Raw genomic sequence first — 25,285 nt, 5'->3', positions numbered from 1 at the left:
ATAAGAATGAAGTCCAGGGGCTCCTGGGTGGCTCAGTCAGTTGAGCGTCTGACTTCGGCTCAGGTCACGATCTCACGGTTTGCGAGTTCAAACCCCGTGCCAGCCTCCGTGCTGACAGCTCAGAGCCTAGAGCCTGCTTCAGATTCTGTGTCTCCCTCTCCCTCTCCCTCTCCCTCTGCCCCCCCACTCTGCCTCACTCACGTTCTCTCTCTCAAAAATAAATAAATATTGGGGCCCCTGGGTGGCGCAGTCGGTTAAGCATCCGACTTCAGCCAGGTCACGATCTCGCGGTCCGTGAGTTCGAGCCCCGCGTCGGGCTCTGGGCTGATGGCTCAGAGCCTGGAGCCTGTTTCCGATTCTGTGTCTCCCTCTCTCTCTGCCCCTCCCCCGTTCATGCTCTGTCTCGCTCTGTCCCAAAAATAAATAAACGTTGAAAAAAAATTAAAAAAAAAAAAAAGAAAAAAAAATAAATAAACATTAAAAAAAGGAGAATGAAGTCTATATTTTAGATTATCCTTTTTTCAATTTCATGGAGACCTCCATAAGTCTAGACATTGACTGGTAAAGCTTTATTGGTAAAATTGATTGTGAAGTGTCTTTTGTTACTATGTAAACAAGTTCCTTTAAACGTTTACAAGTATAAAAGCATTGTGAGTTAGAAGTGACCCATCTCTGTATTTCCTCTGGGACCTATTATACAATAATAATTTTCCCTATTACATTTTGCCAAGAACAGTGTTATTTCTAGCTATTGCATGACCAAAGAAGCTTTTAGGTCAGTATCTTTGAATATGTACCGATTGAAGATTCTTCTGGTATTAACGTGTTGCTCTGTTTCCATGGTTGTATAGGAAATTTTTCCTTACTGAAAAACCGATGGTATGCCGAGCCTAAATTATAACTCTTACCTCTGGATAAAGATGAAGTTAGGGCACATGGTTGGTTCAGTGGTAGAGGATGCACCTCTTTTTTTTTTTTTAACGTTTTATTTATTTTTGAGACAGAGAGAGACAGAGCATGAGCAGGGGAGGGGCAGAGAGAGGGAGACACGGAATCTGAAGCAGGCTCCAGGCTCCGAGCCGTCAGCCCAGAGCCTGATGCGGGGCTCGAACTCACGGACCGTGAGATCATGACCTGAGCCGAAGTCGGACGCCCAACCGACTGAGCCACCTAGGCGCCCCGAGGATGCACCTCTTGATCTCAAGGTTGTAAGTTGAAGCTCCACGTTGGGTGTAGACATTGCTTTAAAAAAAAAAAAAAAGATGAAGTTCTAATAATCTATGCAGAATAATCTACTGGACTTTGTGTCCAGTGTCTCTGATCCTTACAACAACAGTGTAAAGGTAAACGCTATGTCCCACTTACAGGTGAGGAAACTGAGAGGTTCGGTGCTCTGCCTGAGTGTCAGAGCTGGGAGGTGTAGAGCCAGAATTTGGGCTCAAATTTGCCTTGTGTCACATTCTCAAGGGTAGTTGGGTTTTTACTCTGCGTATATCTTGCACAGAAATCTCTTCCATAAAATCTCCGCTCAGTGGTGACCCAGATTAAACATTGCCACTGGATGTCATTGGTCCCCTGCACGTTCTAAACAAACATGGACATTTAACATGAGTCAAAATCTTATCTCTGAACTCAGGGTCAAACCGGGGGGTGGAGGGTAACGGGGACCAAAGCTTATACCTTCCAGACCAACGCGGAAGACCTTTAACATTCACAAGGGATGCTTTCACAGATCTTTGTAAACGTGCAAATACTGTTAACGGTATTCAGGTTTGCTCCAGAGTCGCAAGTCAGAAAGACAACATTTTGTGTATGTATCCTCCAATAAAAATTTAACTGTTCACCTTCTCTTTTTTAATTATACCAGTTGGAGTGTTCTCTGAAATATTTGACGAACGACTTGCCCTTACTTCTTAATGTGGTTTTATCTTCTCGTGTATCAGAATCAAATGGAACATCCTACTCTTGGAAGTATCCAAAACTGGGCACCTGGGTGGCTCAGCTGGTTGAGCTTCCGACTCTTGATTTCAGCTCAGATCATGATCCCAGGGTCATGGGACTGAGTCCCTTGTCAGCTCCGTGCTGAGTGTGGAGCCTGCTTAAGATTCATTCTCTCTCTCTCTCTCTCTCTCTCTCTCTCTGTCTCCCCCTCTCTCCCCCCCTCCTCTCCCTTCCCCCCCACCCCCCCCCCGTCCTTCCCTCAGTCACTCCCCCACCCCTCCCCCACTCGTGCATGGTCTCTGTAAAACAAATGAAAAAAAAATGCTTGAAGTATCCAAAACTTGTTCCCTGCTTAAAGATGATTGTTTTTATTAGGTCTCTTTGTCTCTGTGCACCACACTGGTCACTGATTTCCTTTTCGGGACAGTTTTGCACGTTGGGAGAATTCTTTCTGTTTTTATGTTATTACATCACGTAGAAAGCAACTAGGAACTCACAGCTTCAGTGCTGGTGGCTGACCAGGCTCATTCACCTGCTAACTACCTTGCATCCACACCCCCGGGCCCCACAGCGGATTTGATCCAAATGAGGTCTTCTGCAAAATCACAGAGCCCGTCACCGGACCTTGAGCAACCATCAGTCTGCGGTGCAAATGTTAAATCCACAGACGTCACGGTTCCTCTCTGCTGGCATTTAACTCAGAGTACCAGAGTCGGGCTTTAGGCTTTGCCTTCTTTCCCACCTCCCTTGCCTTATTTTTACCCGCCCTTCACAGGTCACGTGTTCTTCCACCGCCCAAGCCCTCTCTCTCTCCCAAGCCAACACTTCAAGCTTTTGCAGCTTAATTCCTGCCTGACCAGCGTTACCAGAACGTTTTTCTCTTTGAAGCTCGTGCCATCTTGCATTCTGTGCCCTACTCGATCCTGCTCATCGCTGTGACGTGATGACCTCGGGGCTATGCCTCATTCTACAAGATCCCCTGGTGTAGGGTCTCATGCCCCGCCCCCGCGCCTCACCGCTCCTGGGTGACTGCAGTGTCCGTGCAGAGGGGTCAGTCCGCAGCTTAGTGTCCATTTCATCACTTCGTCTCTAGGCACCTTCTCTTCCCCGCCCCCCCCCCCCCCCAGGTACTCACTTCCCCGGCTGCTCATTGGACACAGTCGCATGGCACCTGCTCCCCTTCTGTCACGTGATGAGCTGCTCTCTCTCCACACGTGATGCCGTCGCCTTTCCTTCCACCCGTCCCTTCTTGGTCCTTCAACCGTGCAGATCCCTGGCCCTGGCTTCCCATCCCGCGTGACCTGCCACCGTGCAGACAGAGCGCTCTTTAGATTAAGCTCACTGCGGATTTGTGGTCTGCTTCGAAGGGGCTCTCGGTAGTACTTGGCGATTCCCCTCTCATCCTGGCCATCTTGCCCTTTGTCCCCACCTTCGCTAGACCCCTTGTCTCCTGTCCAGTAGAAGACAGGGGAGAATGTGCCACGCCCAGGAAACCACCTCTCCTCCCCTGCCCTTCTCCAACCCGTGAAGTGACTTACCTCCACGCTCGCTCGTCCTCTACCCTTCTCTTGCAGTCTTGGAAGAAGGGAGGTCTCTCTTCCTGTCTGTGACCAAGCCCTCCCTCCCACCTTGGACTCACCCCTCGAGTCTTCAGACTCACGCCACCGATCACCCTGGAGGTTCCACTTTTTTCGCCCTACACTCTGCAATCCCCCCGGACGCCCAGGCTCCTTGTGCGGCTGTCAGTACTTTTCATCCACAGCGTCCCGCCTCTAAATCTTCAGCCGACTGGCTTTGCCCCGTCTCAGGCGAGGATGAATTCACCTGGGGTGCTGGGGCCTCCTCCCTTGGGCGCACCGCTCCCCCCACATCTCCACTGTGTCGGCTCACCGGTATTTTAAGTTTCACCTCTCTGTATTTGCATTCATCATTTTGCCACGAGATGGATTCCTCTTCCAAACCTTCAGTATCTCTTATCACAGGTGTTGGTGTCCCACACCAGCTGGTTGCCGAAGCCAGAAACCAAGGAATCCTCTCAGATGGCCCCACTGTCCCAGCACGCCACATTTCTTCTGCCGGGAAGTGCAACGTGGAGCCAGTCCTGTGGCCCGGGCCACCAGCCCTTGCCTCCTTTCTGACCTTTGGAAATCTTAAATGCCAAACCATGGCTCATGGGAGAAACTAGGAAGGCAAAGGCCGTCTTGTCTGCTCACTATGACTTAATTTTCTGGAAGATTTCAAGGTCGTCGTTGGCAATCAATTGCTGAATAAGTGTGCTGTGCTCTTAGAGTCACTTCCTGGCTCATTTCCTGGTCCGTGGTTGCCTTTGCTGTGAGCACTTGATTGTCCTTGTACCTGAAGTTCACAGTCCTACTTAGTATATACGCTTCTAACCTGCTCTGGTCTGAGAAGTTCGAGGTTCTTGAAAGGAATGTAAAGACAAGTCAGCAAGTCCCCAATGAGTGAGGTTTCTCCCATAGAGTTAATCCTTTGGCTCTCTGTTAGCTATTTCACTTGGCGTGGAGGCCATTTGTTCCTGATCTGTACTTTGTCCGTGTTCCTGAATTGCTGACTTTTAAATAGGAACTGATTTTTATGTATGTGATACCTTTCCTATTACCACATTTAAATTTCTTGTGAAAAATTAAAAGTACATTGGTAGCATATATTCATTTTAGATTCTCTGCTTTGGGATATGGTCTTTCCCCCACTTCTAGGCTTAATTCATGCCAAGGAAACCCTCATCAGGTGAATGGAATTATCATAGATTCGATGCAGAAAACTTCTTTGTGATTTTGAGCCCCCAAGTTAGCAACCATTATAATAAAACTGCATCAGGTCTGCTTGAAGTAAACCTAATTATTTCACAAGTTCTCTTTAGGTGATCTTATACAGCCCACCTGGGCATTTTTCCTTCCTTAATTACTCTGTAATATGGTTAGTTACCTGCTCCTAATTAAAGCCTTTTGTAGCCGTTAAGCACCGTCCGCTTGACATATAAAACGTATATGTACTTTATATTTGATGTGTATGTCCTTCAGTTCCAAAGAGAAGAGAAAAAGAAAGTAAAACCCCACGGTGATAAAAACAAAATAAGTCAGTAAAATCAATTCAAATTCTACCCGACCCATGGACATGGGGGCATGAGGCCATCAGACGTCAAATACTACCTCTCTGAAGAGAGAACATCAGGCTGTACTCCTGACCCCGGGGTTGAACATGAGCACACGGGGCCTCCCGTCTCCTGGCGCTCAGTTACAAGGAGGTGTGTGAAATCCAGATCCCCTTGTAAACAGGAGGGGCATTAGCTGAAACTCCTCACAGAGTTGGATTCTTCTCACCTACAAAGAATAACTCATTACCCATTGTGGTGCTTGGTTTTTTCTGGGTTAGCCAAACAGCTATATCTCCAGGCAGAAAATAACATACTGACTGGACCGCTTGGCTTTGTAGCTGCCCTCCTTCCTTCTGGGTACCATTTCCTTCTCGAAGCACATCCGTTGGTAACTCTTCCAGTTTAGGACTGTGCATAGTAAACTTATAGAATCATTATTTGATATGTTACCTATTCTTTTTTTTTTTTTTAATTTTTAATTTCTATTTATTTTGAGAGAAGGAGACAGAGAGGGAGCACATGCAAGCACAGGGGAGGGGCAGAGAGAGAGGGAGAGAGAGAATCCCAAGCAGGCCCCATGCAGTCAGCACACAGCCTGGCATGGGGCTCGATCCCCCCAAACCCAAGATCGTGACCCAAGCCAAAATCAAGAGTCAGATGCTTAACCAACTGAGCCACTCAGGCGTCCCTATTTTATTTTTTATAAAGCTTTTTATCTTGAGATAATTACAGATGCACATGCAGTTTTAAGCAAAATTACAGAGATCTCATGGCCCCTTTGTGTTTTTCCCTGGTGGTAACATCTCGAAAAACTTGTAAGACACCACAACCAGGATATTGATGTGGCCACAGCTGCAGGCACAAAACATTCCTATCAGCACAAGGATCTATTGCCCTTTATAGGCACACACTCTTCCTTCCTGCCCCCACCCCCTCTGGAGGCCCTGGCAACTACTAATCTGTTCTTTATTTCTATAATCTTGTCACTTCAACGATGCTATATAAATGGAATCATGCATGCATTGCGTAATGTCTTGGGATTGACTTTTTCATTCAGTGTATTTCTCTGGCGATTCCTCCAGGTGCCTGCATATGCCAACGGTTCATTCCTTTTTACTGCCCAGTAGGATTCCCTGGTATGAATGTACTAGAGCTTGTTCACCTGTTAAAGAGCATCGGAGTGTTTCCAGCTTGGGGCTATTACAAATACAACTGCTGTAAACATTCATGTGCAGGGTTTTGTGTGAACATAAACCTTAATTTTTCTGGGATAGATGCCTAGGAGTGCAATTGCTGAGTGATATGGTAGTTGCGCGTGTTGTTTTTAAAAACTGCTATTGGGGCGCCTGGGTGGCGCAGTCGGTTAAGTGTCCGACTTCAGCTCAGGGCACGATCTCGCGGTCCGGGAGTTCGAGCCCCGCGTCAGGCTCTGGGCTGATGGCTCAGAGCCTGGAGCCTGTTTCCGATTCTGTGTCTCCCTCTCTCTCTGCCCCTCCCCCGTTCATGCTCTGTCTCTCTCTGTCCCAAAAATAAATAAACGTTGAAAAAAAAAAAATTAAAAACTGCTATTTTCCAAAGCAGCTACACCATTTTACATTTCCACCAGCAGTGTGTGGGTGATCTGGGTTCCGAGCATTCTTGCCAGCATTTGGTGCTATCACTATTTTTTATTTTAGCCGTTCTGATAGGTGTGTAACAATACCTCACTACTGGTTTTCATTTGCATTTCCCTGATGAATGGTTAATGATGAGAGACATATTTTCACATGCTTATTTGCCATTTCTCTATCTTTTCAGTGAAATATCTCTTCATATTATGTGCATTTTCTAATTGGATGACTTGAGTTTTTATTGTGGAGTTTTGAGAGTTGTTGTTTGTTTGTTTGTTTGTTTAACGCATATAACCTCGATGCTAGTCCTTTGTTGGATATATGTTTTGCAATCTTTCTTCCATCCTGTAGCTTATCTTTTCATTCTCCCAACAAAACTTTCTACAAAGCAGAAGTTTTCAGTCTTGAGGAAGACCATTTGATCAGTTTTTTCCTTCTCTGGCTTGTTTTGGTTTTGTTGTTGTTGTTGTTGTTGTTTTTCCGAGTCAAGTCTAAAAACTCTTTGCTTTTTCCAGAGATCATGAAGAATTTTCTCCTAATTTTTCCTAAAAGTTTTATAGTATGATGTTTTACCTTTAAGTCTGTGATCTGTTTTGAGTTAATTTTGCATAAGGCATGAGACTTAAGTCAAGTGTCATTTTTTCCCCTTATAGATGCCCAGTTGCCACAGCACTATGTGTTGAAAAGGCTAACTTTGTGGCACTGAATTACTTTTGCAGTTTTAACATCAGTTGGATGACTTCGTGTACATCTATTTCTGGGTTCTTGATTCTGTTCCATTGATATGTGTCTCCTCATGTCAATACCATTCAGTCATGATTACTGTAGCTACATAATAAATTTTCAAATCAGGTACAGTGGTTCCTTCCACTTTATTCTTCTTTTTCAAAGGTGTTTCATCTATTCTAGTTCCTTTGTCTTTCCATATAAGTTCTAGAATAAGCTTGTCTGTATGTACCGAAAAGTCTTGCTAGATTTCTAGTAGAAACTATTAAATGTATGTATCAATTTTGGGAGAATTGACATCTTTACTATGTCCAGTCTTCTAATCCATGAACATGGTATATCTCTCCCTTTATTTAGATTTATTTTGGGTTTTTTTCCATTCTCATTGTATACTTGTCAGTATAGAAGTCCTTTACATGTTTTCTTATATTGAGACCTAAGTATATTTTTTGAGTGATTGTGAGTGGCATTATATTTTTAATTTTGATGCCCACGTGTGTGCTGTTAGTATTAGAAAAACAGTTGATTTTTATATTCTCTAATCTTCACCTTGATGAATTCGCTTATTGATTGTAGGAGGTTGTTTTGTTTGAGAGTCCTTGGATTTTCTATATATACCGCCATATCATCTGCCAATAGGAACAGTTTTATTTATTTTTGATCTGTGTGGCTTCATTTCCCTTTCATGTCTTATTGCCCTGGCTGGAACTTCCTGTGTGATACTGAATAATAGTGGCGGGAGCAGATATCCTTACTGTGTTCCTCATCTTGCGGGGGGAGAGGGGGGAGTAATCTTTCATCATTGAGTATAAGGTTAGCTGTACAATTTTTGAAATGTTCTTCATCAATTTGAGGAAGTTCCATATTTATTTTTTTGAGGGTTTTATCACAAGTGAGCATTGACTCTTGTGAAATGCTTTTTCTGCACCAATTGGTATGATCGGCTGGCTGACTTTTCTTTTTAGCCTAAATAGAGTAGCGACATTGATTTTCAAGTATTGAACCATCCTTTTATCCCTGAAATAAAGCCTACTTGGTCATAGTGTATAATTTTATTTAAATTTATAAATGTAAACATTACCGAATTCAGTTTCCTAGTATTTTGTTAAGGATTCGTGAGAGATATTGTTCTGTAGTATGTTTTGTTTTAATACTGCCTTCTTCCGGTTTTGGTGTCACTGTAATATATGTAAATAAAAATTTTTAATATTTTTATAATATGCAATTATGTATTTAATAATACATACTTAATATATTTTTAAGCTTAAGATATGTATATGTATATAAAACATAACATATTTAATATATAACATTAAATATATAACATTAAAATAATAAAATAAAAATGTATAATAAATTAGGTAATAATAAATATCAGCTTCATAAAATGACTTGGGAAGGGTTCCCTCTTCTATTTTCTCAAAGAGGTTATATGGAATTGTGTTCTTTTTTAAATATTTGGTAGAATTCTCTAGTGAAAGCATCTCAGCCTGAATATTCCTTTTTTGTGAGTTTTAAAATTACAGATTCAATTTCGTTAGTCACTGGAGGGCTATTCAAATTGTCTATTTTATGTCGGGTGAGTTGTGGTACTTTGTGTTCTCAAGGAATTGGTCCATCTCATCTAAGCTGTCGAATTAATGTGTATAGAGTTGTTCGTGTTATTCCTTTGTTATCTTTTTGATGTCTGCAGGGTCTCTGGTGACATGCCCTGTATCATCCCTGAGATTGACTATTTGTGTCGTCTTTTTTTCCTTGTTATAGAAATGGATTAAAGATGGCCCTGTATATTGGTCCCTCTGTTGTTTTCTTTCTCCTGGCAAGCTGGGACATCCGTTCAGAGTCTACCAGCACTAACCTCAAATTCTTACACACTCAGTTGCTTAAAATTCAGCCCAAATAAGCATATTTTTAGCCATTTAGAGACTTCCTGCTTTGCATACCCTGTGAAATTACATGCACCATCTGCTAACCTTTGACAAACTCAAGGGCTATGAAGGATCTCAAGCTGCTAGCTGCCCCGCCAGACTGCTGGCGACATCATCTAGACACATAAATCCCCTCTCAAATCCCTTCTCCCCCAAAAGTCCCCTTGCCCTATTCCCCTTCTGGGCATCTTGTCTGGAAGTTCTCCTGCTGAGAGGGATATCCCCTCCGATGCAGCCTGTCCAAGTGTGCCCAAAAAAGTTTATTGTGCCACCTCACAGTCTTGCCTTTTTCCTTGGTCAGACCTTAATTCCTTGAACTCATTACGGTTTTGCCAGAAGCTTATCAATTTTATCGATCTTTTCAAGGAGCCAGCTTTTGTTCATGGGTTTTCTCTTTTGTTCTCCTATTTTCAGTTTCATTGATTTCTGCTCTTTATTATTTCCTTCCTCCTGCTTGCTTTATTTTGCTCTTCTTTTTCTAGGTTCTTGAGTTAGGAACGTAGATAATTGCTTGTGGCTTTCTTTTTTTCCTAATGTGTGCATTTAGCGCTCCAAGTTCACCTCTCGGCACTGCTTTTGCTGTATCCCACAAAGTTTGATAGGTTGTGTTTTTTCTTCCATTCGGCCCAATATACTTTTTCGATTTCCCGCGAGACTGCTTTAAATCATAGATTATTTAGAAGTGAATTATTTAGGAGCACCTGGGTAGCTCAGTGGGTTGAGCGTCCAACTCTTGATTTTGGCTCCGGTCATGATCCCGGAGTTGTGGGGATTGAGCTCCACGTCAGGCTCTGTGCTTAGCATGGAGCCTGCTTAAGATTCTCTGTCTCTCTTTCTCTCTTTCTTTTCTCTTTCTCTGTCCCTCTTCCCCACTCGAATTCTCTCCTTCTCTCAAATAAAAGTTAAATAAATGTTAAAAAAATTTTTAAAAGAAGTGGATTATTTATAAGTATCCAAGTATTTGGAACTATTCCTTCCGTCTTCATCTTATTGATTTCTAGTTTGATTACATTGGGGTTGTAGAACACATTGTATATGATTTCAGTTCGTTTAAATGTGTTGAGGTTTGTTTTACGGCCCAGGATATAGTCGAACTTGATGGGTCCCTGAAAAGAATGTGTGTGCTCCTGTTGGGTGGCATATTCTATAAATGCCAGCTGGGTCCGGTTGGTTTACTGTGTTTTTGTTCTTTATGCTTGCTGATTTTCTGTCTCGTTCTCTTGGTTGTGAAGAACTCTCGGTGGTGTTGAAGTCTCCAACCATAATTGTGGGTTTCTCTGTTTTTCCTTTAAGTTCTCTCAGTTTTTGCTTGATAAGCTTTTTAGCTCTGTGATATACACATTTAGGATTCCTAGTCTTTCTTTTTTGTTTTTTTTTTTTGAGATATAAATGACATAGCATTGTATTAGTTGAAGGTGTGGATTCCTGCGTCTTACTGGTCGATTTATCCTTTTATCGTTATATAATAACCCTTTTGGTCGTAGGCAGTTTCTTTGCTATGAAGTCTGTTTTACCTGATAATAATATTGCTTTCCTTTGATTAATGTTTGCACGATACGGCGTTTTCTATCCTTTCACCTTCAGCCTGCCTGGGTCGTTATAATCAAAGCGAGTTTCTTGTAGACAGCCAATAGTTATGGCATATTTTTAATCTAATCTGCCAATTTTTGTCTCTTAATTGCTACATGTATACATTACCCAATTATTGTAATTACTGATATATTAGGACTTATTTTTGCCATTTTTTTATTCTGTTTTTCATTTCTCTTTCCAGTGTTCCTGTGGTTTATGTGAACATTTTTAAGAATTCTTTTTTATTTGGGGCGCCTGGGTGGCGCAGTCGGTTAAGCGTCCGACTTCAGCCAGGTCACGATCTCGCGGTCCGTGAGTTCGAGCCCCGCGTCGGGCTCTGGGCTGATGGCTCAGAGCCTGGAGCCTGTTTCCGATTTTGTGTCTCCCTCTCTCTCTGCCCTTCCCCCGTTCATGCTCTGTCTCTCTCTGTCCCCAAAATAAATAAACGTTGAAAAAAAAAAGAATTCTTTTTTATTTATGTATACTATTTTTGAGCATCTCTCTTTGTATAGCTTGTTTAGCGGTCGCTCTAAGTATTACATTGTATATACATCTCAGTCTACTGGTGTCACCACTGTATGCATTGAGGGAAATATAAAAAACCTTACCTTCTTTGACATCCCTTTACAGTAACCCACCTTTAACAAAATTGTCTGAAATGTTTCCTGCACTCATATTTAGAATCACATTGGACAGTGTTAATCATTGTTGCTTAAATAGCCAGACATAATTTAGAAAACTCAACAGGACAAGAAGAAAAAGCCTATTGTAGTTATCCATGGTTTTGTGTCCCATGGTCCTCCTTCCTTTGAGGATAGGTCTGTTGCTGACAAATTCTGTAGTGTTCCTGCCCCCCTCCCCAAGAACGTCTCGATTCCCCCCTTCATTCCAGAAGGTCACTTTCACCATATATAAGGTTCTGGCTAGAGAGTTCTTCTGTTCCAGCCCTTGAAAATATTGTGCCACTTCTTTCTGGCCTCTCTGGTTTTTGATGAAAACTCTGCTGTCATTTGGATGGCTTTTTTCCCTGTTAGGTAAGCTGTGATTTTCTCTGGTCTGTCATTTTTCTCTGGCCGCTTTCAAGATTTTTTTTCTTTGTCTTTAGCTTTCAGAAGTTTAGTTATGATGTACATTGGCATGGATTTATTTGGATTCATCTTCTCTGTGATTTACTCAGCTTTTCAAATCTGGGTTTATGTCCCTTGCCCGATTGAGAAAGTTTTCAGCCATTGATTCGTTGAGCATCTCTGCAACCTTGTTGTCTTTTTCCTCTCCTTTTCTGACTCCAGTGACACAAATATTAGAGCTTTTTTTTAGAGTCTCAAAGGTCTGTGAGGCTCTACTTATATACTTTCAGTCTATTTTCTCTTCGTTGTTCAGAATTGGATATTTTCTATCGTTTTGTCGTCCAGTTCACCAATTGTTTCCCTGCCCCTTTCCATTTTGCTGTTGAGCCCATCTGCTGAACTATGTATTTCAGTTACTGTATTTTTCAATTCTAAAATTTCTATCTGATGGTTCTTCCTTATGTTTTATTTCTTTGATAAGACCTTCTCTTTGCTGAAGATTTTTGTTTTTCATTTGTTTAAAGAGCAGTTAATGTGTAAAAGTTTTCTCTCTTGCTAGGTTGCCCTTGCCTAGTCCTATGGCCAGAGAGAGCTGACTTTTGTTTATGTTTTTTTATTTAATGTTTATTTTTGAGAGAGAGAGAGAGGCAGAGCGTGAACAGGGGAGGAGCAGAGAGAGAGGGAGACACAGAATGTGAAGCAGGCTCCAGGCTTTTAAGTTATACTGAGCAGGAGGAATAGGGAAAAGTCTCCTATTCTATCTCTTGGAAGCAAAAGTCTACCGTGGCATTGAGTATAATAGTGCGTGCATTGAATTCTACATTAGACAGTTTTTGGTTTTGTGTTCCTTCCTTCAATACTGGGAAGGTATTATCTCATTGCCTTCTCCTGTTTGGGGTAAGGAACTTAGTTTCTTTATAGGGAGTTTTTCCATTCTTTCTGATCGCCTTTATAGTGTTTGTCTGTAGTTTCACTATGGTAATTAGGTGTTTAAGTGTGGATTTACTCTCCCTGACAGTCCCATATCTGGGCCCCTACTGCTTTTTTTCTGTTTCTTCTCTGTTCCAAGCGTCTAGAATTTTCCTTTCTTTCCTGAAAACTCCGCTGTGCATTTTTTGGGGGGGTGGGGGGGAGCGGGAATGTGATCTATTTTATCCAGCATTTCTAGATGGTGACACTAAAGGGTTTTCCACTAAAGCATGAATACTTAACCTGTTTGAGCTACAAGACAGAGTATAAAGCGTTTTTGGAGGAGCTTTTACATCTGGAGACTACATATCTTTTGTCCAGCAAGGTGCAGCTCAGTGGATATGTTACCCTTTTGCCTTTCGGAGCTATGGGACAACCCGGGTAGCAGTTACCATAGTAAAGTACATTTAGCAAAATTTCCAAAGGAGAAGAAAACAGTGGAACAAGAGTCAAGCCAAAGTCTATGTTTAGCTGTCCGAGGTTTTGTTCCAGGAGCACGTAGATTTGTGATCCTCATTTTTCTGTGTAGACATAACACATAAACATTTCAATTTGCGTATACAGATTCTTTTCTTTTTCAGCACTTGCTGTTGCCTGCATATTGGCAGCATCTTTATTTAGCCCTCACCCTTTTCTGTTTCTAACTTATAGGGTTGACTCTCGAACAAGACAGGGGCAAAGGGTGCCAACCCTCCGGACAGCTGAAAACCTTCATATAAATTTGACCACTCAAAAACTTAACTACTAATGTCCTCCTATTGACGGGGAGCCTTACTGATAACGTAAAATACCAGTTGACACGTATTTTCTATACTGTACGTGTTATATATCACGTTCTTATGATTAGGCAAGCTAGAGAAAAGAAAATGCTCCTAAGAATATCACAAGGAAGAGAAAATACGTTTACAGTACCGTACTGTTAAAAAGATCCACACGTAAGTGGACGCACTCAGTTGTTCAAAGGTCAGCTGCACAATGATTGGGCTTTACATCTTAAGTAGAAGAAGATATTGAAAAAGATTGAAAGGTTCCAGTGTTTTCATTTTAACCTGGCAATCTTAACCATCTTCCCTTCGACGTCTTAGGTTATAGAAGCTGGTTGATGAAAATGATTAGATTTGGCATGTTTTAGTGTGTGTGTGTGTGTGTGTGTGTGTGTGTGTGTGTGTGTGGTAGAATTACATAAGATTTGCCATTCCCCCCATTTTTAAGTCTGCAGTTCATTTGCATTTAGCACATTCACATTGGAGTACAACCGTTACCACAGTCTGTCTCCAGAACTTTTTCATCTTTCCAGACTGATGCTCGTTTCCATTAAACAACACCTCCTCGTTTCCCCTCGTCCCCAGCCACTGGCAGCCACGGTTCTACTTTCTGTCCCAGAGTCTGATTACTCTAGGTACATTATAGAAATGGAATCATACGGTATTTCTCCTGTCGTGACTGGATTGTTTCCCTTAGCGTAATGTCTTTGAGGTCCATCCGTGTTGTGACATGTGTCAGAATTTCCTCACTTTCAAGCCTGAGCAGTATTCCGCTGCTTGTATGCACCGTATTTTGTTTATCCATTTATTTATAAATAATGCTTCTTCCTGACTACTCCGGATAATGCTGCCGTGAACCTGAATGTGCATGCTTTCAAACCACACAACGAGAAGCATAAAACTTGTTATTTTTAAGCGCCGACAATCCTCATAGCACTATCCACTAAGCTCATTGCCTGTAACCTTGTGGAAATCGTGAGAGGTTGAATCGGCCTAATCTGGGAGTGATGATGAATATAGGTCTTAAGAAACAGGGCTAGGCTAAGCTTCAGCAAAGAAATGGGCTGTTGGAGCTTCCTTGGGGGAAAGAGGGAGCCAGGGCTCGGAGCGCTTCGTCTGGGTTTTCAAAAGATGTATGGAGGCAACACTTTCAGAGGTGCAAACCAGGGAACCCGCAGTACAGACTCATCAGGGCCACGCAATGAGTCCAGCAGCATGGGGGCTAGCGGTCGATGGGTTCTGATCAAAGTGGGAGGGGTCGGGGTGGGAGGGGTCCTCTGCAGCACCTGGGCTCCGCATAACTCAAGTTCTTTGCTAACAGCAAAAGCAAAATGGATTATTAAGGCATCGTGGGGCTACCGATGCTACATCATGCTGATTAAATAACAAATTGCACTGGGGAGTCTTCATTTCCATTTCGTGTAAAATAATATCCCAAATTAAACATATTACTCTGTAAAGAAGAAATGAGAAATTCTTTCTACGCTGAATGAGACAAATTTCACCCTTGGAATACTGACTCAAACTTGGCTCAAGCTGTCCTTCCCACAAGTTACAGATAAGGGGATAGAAGCAAGACCACAAAAATCCGCAAGGGCGGGGGGAAGCGTACCTATTTTTTTTATCTTTTTAAAAACTTTTTTTAATGTTTTTATTTTATTTTTGAGAGAGGGACAGAGGGCGAGTGGGGGAGGGACAGAGAGAGGAGGAGACAGAATACGAAGCAGGCTCCACGCTCCGAGCTGTCAGCGCAAAGCCCGACACGGGGCTCGAACCCACAGAGTGCGAGATCACGACCTGAGCCGAAGTCAGACGCCCAACCGACTGAGCCACCCAGGCACCCCTGGAAAGCATACCTATTTTTAAAAGGAAAGGAGTGAACTTCTCAAAGCCTAGAAGTTTCCCAGGGTTTTCCTTTTGTACAGAAACACTTGAAATTTCTAGGCTATTTTTTCTTGTCACTGCTTATGCGTATTTCTTAGAATAGTGACTCGCAGGGGCGCCTGGGTGGCGCAGTCGGTTAAGCGTTCGACTTCAACCAGGTCACGATCTCGCGGTCCGTGAGTTCGAGCCCCGCGTCAGGCTCTGGGCTGATGGCTCAGAGCCTGGAGCCTGCTTCCGATTCTGTGTCTCCCTCTCTCTCTGCCCCTCCCCCGTTCATGCTCTGTCTCTCTCTGTCCCAAAAATAAATAAAAAAACGTTGAAAAAAAATTTTTTTTTAAAAAAAAGAACAGTGACTCGCAAAGGGACAAATTTTATACATTACAAGAACAGTCGCCAGACTTCCAACATGAAAGGAAGTTGTCCCAGGAGCACAGTTTGGGAAACCACTGAATTGGCATGTAAGCCAAATATCCAAGAGGTGAAAAGGTAAGTTGACACGTGTATTGTTGTTTTCACAGGGTAGTCACCTCTCTTTTCTGTTAACAAGTCAGGTCTTACTAACTTTTCTTGTTTTTAATCATAGTCTAAGAATAAACATAGCACGTTTTAAAGGTTTTTTTCATAGTCTCTTTCTGTTTTTCAGATTTTTTGTTTAAGTTCTTGGTTATTGGAAATGCGGGAACTGGCAAGTCTTGCTTGCTTCATCAGTTTATAGAAAAAAAATGTAAGTGACATCAAATGGTCAGTGTTTCGTGCATGTCTTTTTCTGAGAGTGCTCCTTTGCTCAGATTTGTTTGTAGTAAAACTTGTGAATATTATTTCGGCCAAGAGTTATAGTTTAAAATGTGTTAAAATAACGTTAAAAGTTTATGTCGTCTTAAGCTTTCAGCAACATGCCTGTGGTTTTCGTCAAGTTATTTCAGTTTGATGATGGCTCATCGTTCGGCATATTATCATACCATCCATTTTCCCACATACTCAGATACATTCCAGACACTGAGCTACAACATGGTGAAGCGGAAGGCAAAGGAGGAATGTCATTCCCTGACAGGGAGCCAGCGCCCAAAAAGCCCTAGCGGCACATTGTAGATAAGCCAGTCATGTGGGGTCCTCGGCAGCCTTGTCCTACAGTGAAGGCAGCTGTTGTCCTCAGTTCCGTTTCGCAGGTAAAAGGCGCAGGCTTAGAGAAGTGGGTGTGTGCTCTTGGGACGATCATCCCACCGCCTTGGGAGGGTAGTTGATTAGACTCAAGCCCGGACCTTTTGACCACAGACCCATCTTTTTGCCATTGACTTGGCGCTCTTCTGGTAAGGGAGGTTGGATTTTTTACTCCGATGTATTGTAAAAGACTTGTTAGACCTAGAGACCCTGAAAATAAACAGTGTGCCCTTAGAGCCATGGAAAGAATGGTGGGGAATGACCTGTTTCGCGGCAGGTGGGTAAAGGCACGGAGGCAGAATTAACTGCCCTTGCTGAAGTGGGGGTGGGTAAAATGGGCAAAGAGACGGCAGAGGGTATCCAGGCAAAGAGCTTCGAGGAGTAAAACTGTAGAAGTGTATTCCGCTATTTCCATTTTCAATCTCCAAGGACTTGTTGGAACCTCTGTCCAGTGACACGGCCCCAGCATGGAGTAGTCACAGAGCCAGTCCTTACCGAGTGGAACACATATTCCCCCCCTGGGGGCCCAGGTCCCCTCACAGGTTGCCAACACTGCATGGTAGCATCTCAGAAGAGAAGGCCCCCAGGACATTGGGCCCAGTGCCCACCTGCTTATTAATCCTTGTGTCCTCTCTCTGTGGCGAGCTCTCCCTTGATCTCCTCCCCTAAGGCCTCGCCACAGAGACCGGTACCTGTGTGGTGTTAGTCCGCGTGGTCTAGAGCATCACTGGAAAGGTTTCACTTTATTCCTCTTGTGGCCATGTTGTAATCAGGATGCCCTCCGACTTTAGCCATCACCCTTTCAGCCTTTTACTCCGAGGTTTCTCGGTAGCTTGAATTCTAGAACGTCCACACTAGCTCCGCACTGTCTGGGACAGGCCTGTGTGGTCAGTATGAACCTGTTTTGTGCACCCGCACGCATGCGCGCGCGCGCGCGCACACACACACACACACACACACACACACACACACCAGGAAACTCAGCACCCTGTCACGTGGCATCCCTGACTTTGGCCCTACGGCTGTAAAGTGGAAGCCAGTCACAGGCCGTGGAGCCACCAAGTGGAAGCCGGTCATGGGCCGTGGAGCCATCCTCAGTGTTCATCGCCACAGCAGTGTTCCTTCACAGACCGCTGACTCAGGGTGGGCTTAGCAAGCTGCTTATCTTGCCCGCCTCCTGGCACAGAGAGTATTGACTTCTCCAACAGGTTCACTCCAAGTTATTGCCACACAGTACTGAAATCCACGATAATACGCGTAGAGGCTTCGGGTTTGGGGTTCGTTTGTTTTTGTTTTTGTTTTATCTTTTCCTCTTTTTCCCTTCATCTCTGGTGTCCATCAAGTTTCTTTTGGGGGCTACAGTGTTTTTCCTCCCCTTTGATTTCTTTGGAATATTTATCCATTCAAATAGTGGGAATTCTCACCTCTTCATTACTGACTGAGGTGCAGTGGGCCGTAAGCCCTTTCGGGGGGCACCCGGGTATTTTATGCAGTCACCATTTGTGAGTACCCTCCCCGTGGACGGGTAGATGTGGTTCTCAGGTGGTGTAGCCATTTCCAAGCCTAGACTTTAAAATGTATGGTTTGTTTTGGGGGTCTTGCAAAAGAGTCTTATCGTCTTCTTCAGAAGAGGAAGTGTGTGTGTGTTCTGTTTAAAACAGTGAGTGCTTCGTATCAACTGACTGTTGGAAAAATGAAAGGCTACAGTAAATTACATTTCCGTTGACTTTAACCCTTGATTTCACTTGTTTAAATCTGTAAGCCTGTTTCATTAATGTTCTAAAATTAAATATCTTGTTCTTTTTCTTTTTCAGTCAAAGATGACTCAAATCATACAATAGGAGTGGAGTTTGGTTCAAAGATAATAAATGTTGGTGGTAAATATGTAAAGTTACAGATATGGGATACAGCAGGCCAAGAACGATTCAGGTAGCTTTCTCTCTAACTTAATAAAAATATTTGAAAATTGGATTTGAAATAACCAATTATAGCCTTTTAATATGTGTAGTTGTCTTCTCCCCTACACAGATTTCAGAACCTTCACCTCTGGAAGCTTAAAGAGCAGCTTCTTGTCTTAAAGGACTGTTTTCTCCAGGTGGCATTGACTTGCTAAAGAACGCGTTAGAATCTCTTTTGAGCGAACGCATCCTAATGTAGAGGCTGAGTTATTCTTTGGGACTAGCGAGTACATTTGGAGGATGTGACATTGTGTATTCTGCAGTATACTTTGAGATTAAAATTAAGGCAAAGTAATAGCACAACAATTTCTTCTCTATCTTCCACTTTTAAAGGAGAATTTTTAAAAACCTCTTTTGCGGTTTTATTTTGTTTTACATTAACTAGCACGTTCTGACGGCTGGTATACGTTCCACCAAATATTCTCTCCTGCACATTTTTATTACACTATAGTCATAACTGATGTTTGAAATTATGACCCCAGATCACTGCATAGGAGGTTACATGTTTAATAGTCTGTAACTACTAAAGCAAGAAAGTAGATTGATATTTTAGGTGTGTTTTTTTGACAGATACACAAAGTCAAAACAGAACGGATATTCACGGTCTTAAAATTCAGTTAAGTAAAACTCACTCTCACTATAAGCATTTCATTTCATTAAAGTCAGGAGTATATTATATTTTAAATGTTCAATAATTGTTTGCTTCAGAAATATCGAAACCATTTTTAACGTTTATTTATTTTTGGGACAGAGAGAGACAGAGCATGAACGGGGGAGGGGCAGAGAGAGAGGGAGACACAGAATCGGAAACAGGCTCCAGGGTCCGAGCCATCAGCCCAGAGCCTGACGCGGGGCTCGAACTCACGGACCGCGAGATCGTGACCTGACTGAAGTCGGACGCCCAACCGACTGCGCCACCCAGGCGCCCCGAAACCATTTTTAATCATGATCGTTCTTCTGGAACCACTGATCAAACACGCAGACTTGTGTTTTCTCAGCCCCGAACCCTCACCGGAATGACTATAAAATAACAGAAATGGCATTAACTCGCAAACACCCAGAAAGGGAGGGCACGTGATTAGGGGATGGTGACTGACTAAAAGCTACATCTAAGTGCCCATAATGGGGGAGGCCAGGGAGCTGGAGGCCACGTCCTCCTGCTGAGTCCCAAGAAAGGTCAGGATTTGGAAGCTTCAGGTTCTACAGGAGGGAGGTTTAAAGTGTTTCTGTATGTGTGCACACACACACACGTGATGAGAAGTTCAGTCTCTGAGTTAAAGCAGGGTCTAGACGCGAAGTCGTAAGGCGCAGCAGAGGACAGGGACGAGGGAAGGACCGAAAAGAAGGAAATCGGTGAGAGTCTGCGAACCCTCGCCCTCTCCTCCCACCTCTTCCCTGGCTGCTGGCCGCCAGGTGCGTATTCAGGAGAAACAATTTTTCTCTGCAGAAGAATGAGTAGCCCCAGAGGAAAGGCCTAAAGATATTAACATGTTGGCGTCTCCAATGAAATAGCCCAATCTCTGTGATTTTTCTACTGAAGAAATGAGATTCCAGATGTATCGGGCCCGCCTTAGACCGAATGCAAATGAATGGGGCAAAAAATCCCAACTAGCGTGCATGTCGTGTGGAATTTCAGAGGACAAAGAGGCAGCGGAGGTACAAAAAGATCCCCAGAAGAAAAACACAGTCACATTAAAGGAGCAGAAATGGGAATTGCATTTCACCATTCAACAGCAGCATGCAGAAGCCAGAAGATAACTGAAGCCTCACCTTGCCAACCCAGCATGAAAAATCCCATTCCGACCTTCGAAACTTAGCCAAACTATCAATCAAGTGTGATAGATAATGAAGTCAGAAGACCTTCAGATATTCAAGAGTAGGGGAAACAAAGGTTGTCTTTCACACACTCTTTCTTAGAAACTTCGGGAGGGTATGCTTCATCAATACAAAGAAGTAAACCCTGAAAGAGGACGGTGAAGTCCATCCACCCAGCTGGGGAGAAGAACAAGGAGGCACCGCAGGCCGGTCGGTGGCAGGCAAGGGTGCTCCCCGGGAGGAAGAGGAGACGGAGGGAAGGGGGTGGGAGGTTATGAGTGTGCTAGATTCTTATCAAAGCAGGAAAGCAGTAAGCCCTGAAACTCACAAGTCGAATAGTTTCATAAGCATTTTACAGAAAGATGAAAGCAAATGGTGGAGAAAGGAAACGAAGATCCATGAGAGTAGGGACGTTTGTGCGTTTCTTTGTTGCTTCTCCAAAGCCCTGGGGAGAAGATAGCACGTAGGTGTTCAACACGTATTCTGTTAGTGACTTCATTTAGGAAAAAAGTCAAGCGCAAGGGAAGGAACTCGCCTTGGGAGCGGGGCTCCCAGGAAGAGTGAGGCAGGAGACAGCGGAGTTTCATGTTGAGACTGTCAGCGGTATTTCCTTTTCAAACTATGTACCTGTATTACTCTGCTGTAAATTACTTTTGAGAAACATTAACTGCCTCAAAAAAGTACTCTTAAATGCTTAAATTTGTATACTTGAATAATTTGTTAGACACCACATGTCAAAATACCGTGTTTAAAGTGAATGACGCAGCCGATATAATTTAGTTTATCTTGAGGAAATCTCTTACCCCTTTCTCTGGAAACTAGATGTCTGCTAGTTTCTGGAAACTAAAATAGAAAAGAGTTGCCTCCGCGTATGTGGAGAAGAGGCCTCCCTCCAGTCCGAGAGGCGGCCCCAGGAAGCACTCAAAATGCGGCCCTTCTCACGCTGCACCTGTCGCCAGGTCTCCAAGCATATGCCGTGCAGAGCGCAGTCTACGGGTAGAAAGGAAAAGCCTCAAGCTGTCTGTGTGCCTTTGGAGTTTAAGAGCCAAAAAATACATTTAAAAATAGCTGCCCTTTTCCAAGTATCAAACTAATCATGAGTCATCTTGTTTGTTTTTGATAAGTTCCCCAGTTTTCTTTTTGCCCTAAAGACAGGCACTGTTCTGTGATGTGTATTTTCACCAAACGGGGGGTTCTCCACACCTGTTCTCCAGTTTTCCGATACCAACTCGGTGTCCAACAATTCAACTCCAATTCTGACTCTCTCTGGAGTTAGCATCCGACCCCACAGGCTAAGGGGTCCCACGGACCTGCTCCCACTTCATACACTAGTCCTAAATTAGGTGCCCAGGCCATCCTCCCTTCTGCCCAGCAAAATACAAATTCACAGGTGCCCACAACACATCCCCCAGGTTCAGTGATTTGTTAGAACAGCTCACAGAACTTAGGAAAGGACTGCATTCACTGTCACCGGTTTATTATAAAGGGTACAACCCAGGAACAGCCAAGAGATGCATTGGGCAATGTATGTGGGAATTGGGTGCTGAGCTCCCAGGCCCTCTCCGGGTGCTCTGCCCTCTCTGCCCCTGCAAGTGATCATGAACTCAGAAGCTGTCTGAACCCTATCATTCAGGGGTTCTTACGGAGGTGTCTGTAGGTGAACGCGGTTGATTCAGTCATCGACCGTTGGCAGTTGAGGTCCATTTCCAGCGTCTGAGCGCAGGAAGCCTTGTAGGTGTTGACGAGGAATTTGGTTGCTCAGGAAAGTGGACCAGGGGACACAAGTGGCCGTGGGGACACGCGTGGTAGCGGGTGACTGCAGGGCTCCAGGCGGAGACCGGTGGTTTGTGTTAGGATGGCCCTGGTGAAGCTGGAAGAACATGGACGACACAGGAGATGTCAGTTGTTGAGCCAAGACCTGACTGGTGGGTCCAGTGTGGAGAAGGTTGAGGATAAAGGCAGAGTTTTCTGGCTGATAAACAGAGGAGCGGTGGCGTTCCCCACCCCCCAAACCAGAATGGACGTGGCGGGTAGGAGCCAAGACGTCCTGTCTTGTAAATGTTAAGTGTGACGTGTTCATTAGGCAGTCACGAGGGGGCGTTGGGGCAGCGGCCGGATCTTCCAGAAGTAGCCCGAGCCGCAGATTACTCTCGGGTCAAGGTGTGACTAGAAGAGAGAACCCGGGACTGAGCCCCAGCTCCGAGGAACTCTGGGACCAACAGGGCAGGCTGGCTCGCGAGAGCGTGACCCCGAGCTGGAGGAGGAGAAGCGGCCAGTGAGGGAGGAGAGGGGGGCGGCTGGTTCAGGGAGGGGTGAGGCGGGGTGGAGGGATGAGGACCCAGAAATGCCGCCGGACTCGGAGACGCGGAGGAGCGGACACGGACGCCAGAGCAGTGGTGAAGAGAAGGAAACAGCTGCTTGGGGACAACTGCTTTGGAGGAATTGGGGTGCAGAGAGGAACGAACAGCGGGACGGTAGCCGAAAGGACTGTGCCGCACGTCTTGCTGTTCGAGAGGGGACGTAGCGGAGCACATTTTATGTTGCTGATGGGGGGTGGAATCTAACAGAGAAGGAGAGACTGATACTGCTGGGGAGAAAGCGGGTTACTGCGAGAAAATAATCCTGAGGACCGCGAGAGCGGATAAGCTGTGTCAGAGGCACTCAGTTGGCATAGGCAAAGCGCCTTTCCTTGTTAGGAGTGGGGAGGGGAAAAGAAGGTGAGTACGGGGGCGGTGGGGGCAGTGACTTCCCACCCGAGGACTTCCCTTTTCCCGGGAAAAGAGGGGGGCAGCTACGCAGGGCCGTGGAGAAGGCCTGAAACTCCCCCAGAGGAAGCAGGGCAGGAGTGCTGGGTGCTGAGCGCCCGCCTAGGGGTTCTGATGGCTCCCTAAGACGCTCTGCCCCTCCTTGTAAGCTCAGAGCCGATCTTGGGTGCTGGGGGAGAGCTTCATCTACCTGTTAGGAAATGTCACCGTTGTCTCAGCCGCACGTCCCCCCACCTCCCCAGCGTTTCCGTGACGTGATCTCAGACAGACGAGCCCCCCCCCCCCCCCGCCGTGCGCTCGCTCAGATGTCTGCATCATTTCTGTTTTAATGCAACACCTGTCCCTGCGTGGTGGTCTGCAAAGCAAAAATAGGTGACGGTGTTCAGTGGGAGAGGATCTTGATTGGCCGGAAGTAAGAGTAGTGTAACTCTTTCAGGTCTGTGACGAGAAGTTATTACAGAGGTGCCGCGGGAGCACTCCTCGTCTACGACATCACCAGGTAACGTGACCCCCCCCCCCAATCCCCACCCCCGGTGGAAGAGGCAGCCCTGCTCCCCGGAGCCTGGTCTTGCCAAAGCGCACCTGCGTGCAGTGTGTGCTTTGTGCCTGGGATTCTGGGATCCCCTCGGCCCCTTCATCCGGGGCTTTAGAGGTGTCTGAGCCAGCCGCTGCCGCCCCTTTGCCACGTAAGGAAATGCAGCAGTGAGGTTTTAGATAAAGCATCCCCAGCGGTTCATTATGTTTCTTAGCTTGATGCTTTGACACATTCCTCAAGGTTCACCTCAAGGTGAACGTTTCGGTGTGGTAAATTATTAGAAGTCGTCGATGTCGACGAAAGGCGAGGGCCCAGGCTCTGGGCTCTGACCGCCCGGGTTCGCATGCAGCTCTGGGCGGCTAGCTTGGTGGTCCTCGGAGAGGGTGCCGTAGCGTCTGGACTTCAGTGTCCTGGTCCGTTACGGGGAGCGCTGATAATTGCATAAGACTTGGGAGGTTTGCAGCTGGTTAAATCGGTTGGTGTTAAGGCTCTTGGCACATCATAAGGATCTGAGTGCACTGTCACCCACGTATCACGAATTAAATTAGAAATCTGGTTCCTTGGTCTCACTTGCCCCATCTCGAGGGCTCAGTAGCCTCACGGGACTGGTGGCTGCTGAATTGGACGGTACGGATTATAGAACATTCTTGTCCTTGCAGAAGTCCCATCAGACAGCACTGATCTCAGTGTGTGCCGGCACCACCTTAAAAATGTCATCTATACCCTATCATCTGGCAGCTCTTTCCAGTAGGAACTTGCCCAAAGAGTGTCACCTTGCTGCTGTGACACCCAGTCTGTGTGTGCGGAAGGAGGCACACTGGCAATGAGGTGGCAGCTCCTGGCCCGGCCCTGCCGCACTTGCTCAGGCAGTGAAAGGCTCAGCTTGCCAACTGCAAAGTCATCAGGCTAAGTAATCTGCCCGCAGGGCAGATGTGTCCCTGAATGTATCAGGACAGAAGACGGCAGATGGCGGAGCTGGTCCTGGAGTCCGACGGACCCAGTCAAGTCCTGGCTCCGCCACTGGCTGCTTGTGTGACTTTGGGCAACTTAATTAATCTCTCCGGGCCTCAGGCTTCTCATGGAAAAGGGAGGTAGAGTTTATGCACAGAGTCTTTATAAAGAATGTGATAAACTCCTACAAAGTACGAGCATGCCGCACAGACCTGCTACATGATAGCAGCTACCTGTTAGAACTTGCTTCCCCACCTTGCACACAACTGAGCCTAGAGCTAAGAGCTCGATAAATATTAGCGAAATGAATAAAGGAACTTCTGTTTCCTTTTGCACCGATTGGGCAAAAACAAATAGCAAAATATCTGACTTGCTCTCTCCATTTTTCTGGAAGAAAAACAAACAAACCCTATGGCGTGGTGTGTAATCGAGCATTCAGGTTACCTGAGTAACCTTAAAGGTTGTTGACATTACCCTGACATGTTTAAAAGCAGTGTGAGTAGTGTGAATGATTGGAAAGAGTTGCT

At 44.9% G+C, this 25,285-nt stretch overlaps 1 protein-coding gene across 2 annotated transcripts in view; it reads left to right on the top strand.

Moving 5' to 3' along the window:
- The window catches only part of RAB4A (RAB4A, member RAS oncogene family), a 46,509-nt gene that overhangs the window by 9,408 nt on the left and 11,816 nt on the right, over window positions 1-25,285 (top strand). For both annotated transcript variants that reach the window (XM_043596357.1, XM_043596359.1), the window contains exons 2-4: window positions 16,220-16,300; window positions 18,549-18,663; window positions 23,709-23,771. In XM_043596357.1, coding sequence (XP_043452292.1) covers window positions 16,220-16,300; window positions 18,549-18,663; window positions 23,709-23,771 — 259 coding nt within the window. The remainder of the gene's footprint in view (window positions 1-16,219; window positions 16,301-18,548; window positions 18,664-23,708; window positions 23,772-25,285) is intronic.

This window comes from Prionailurus bengalensis, chromosome D2 (assembly GCF_016509475.1).
Source record: "Prionailurus bengalensis isolate Pbe53 chromosome D2, Fcat_Pben_1.1_paternal_pri, whole genome shotgun sequence".
Classification (NCBI taxonomy): domain Eukaryota; kingdom Metazoa; phylum Chordata; class Mammalia; order Carnivora; family Felidae; genus Prionailurus; species Prionailurus bengalensis.
This window is presented reverse-complemented; position numbering and strand designations above follow the sequence as displayed.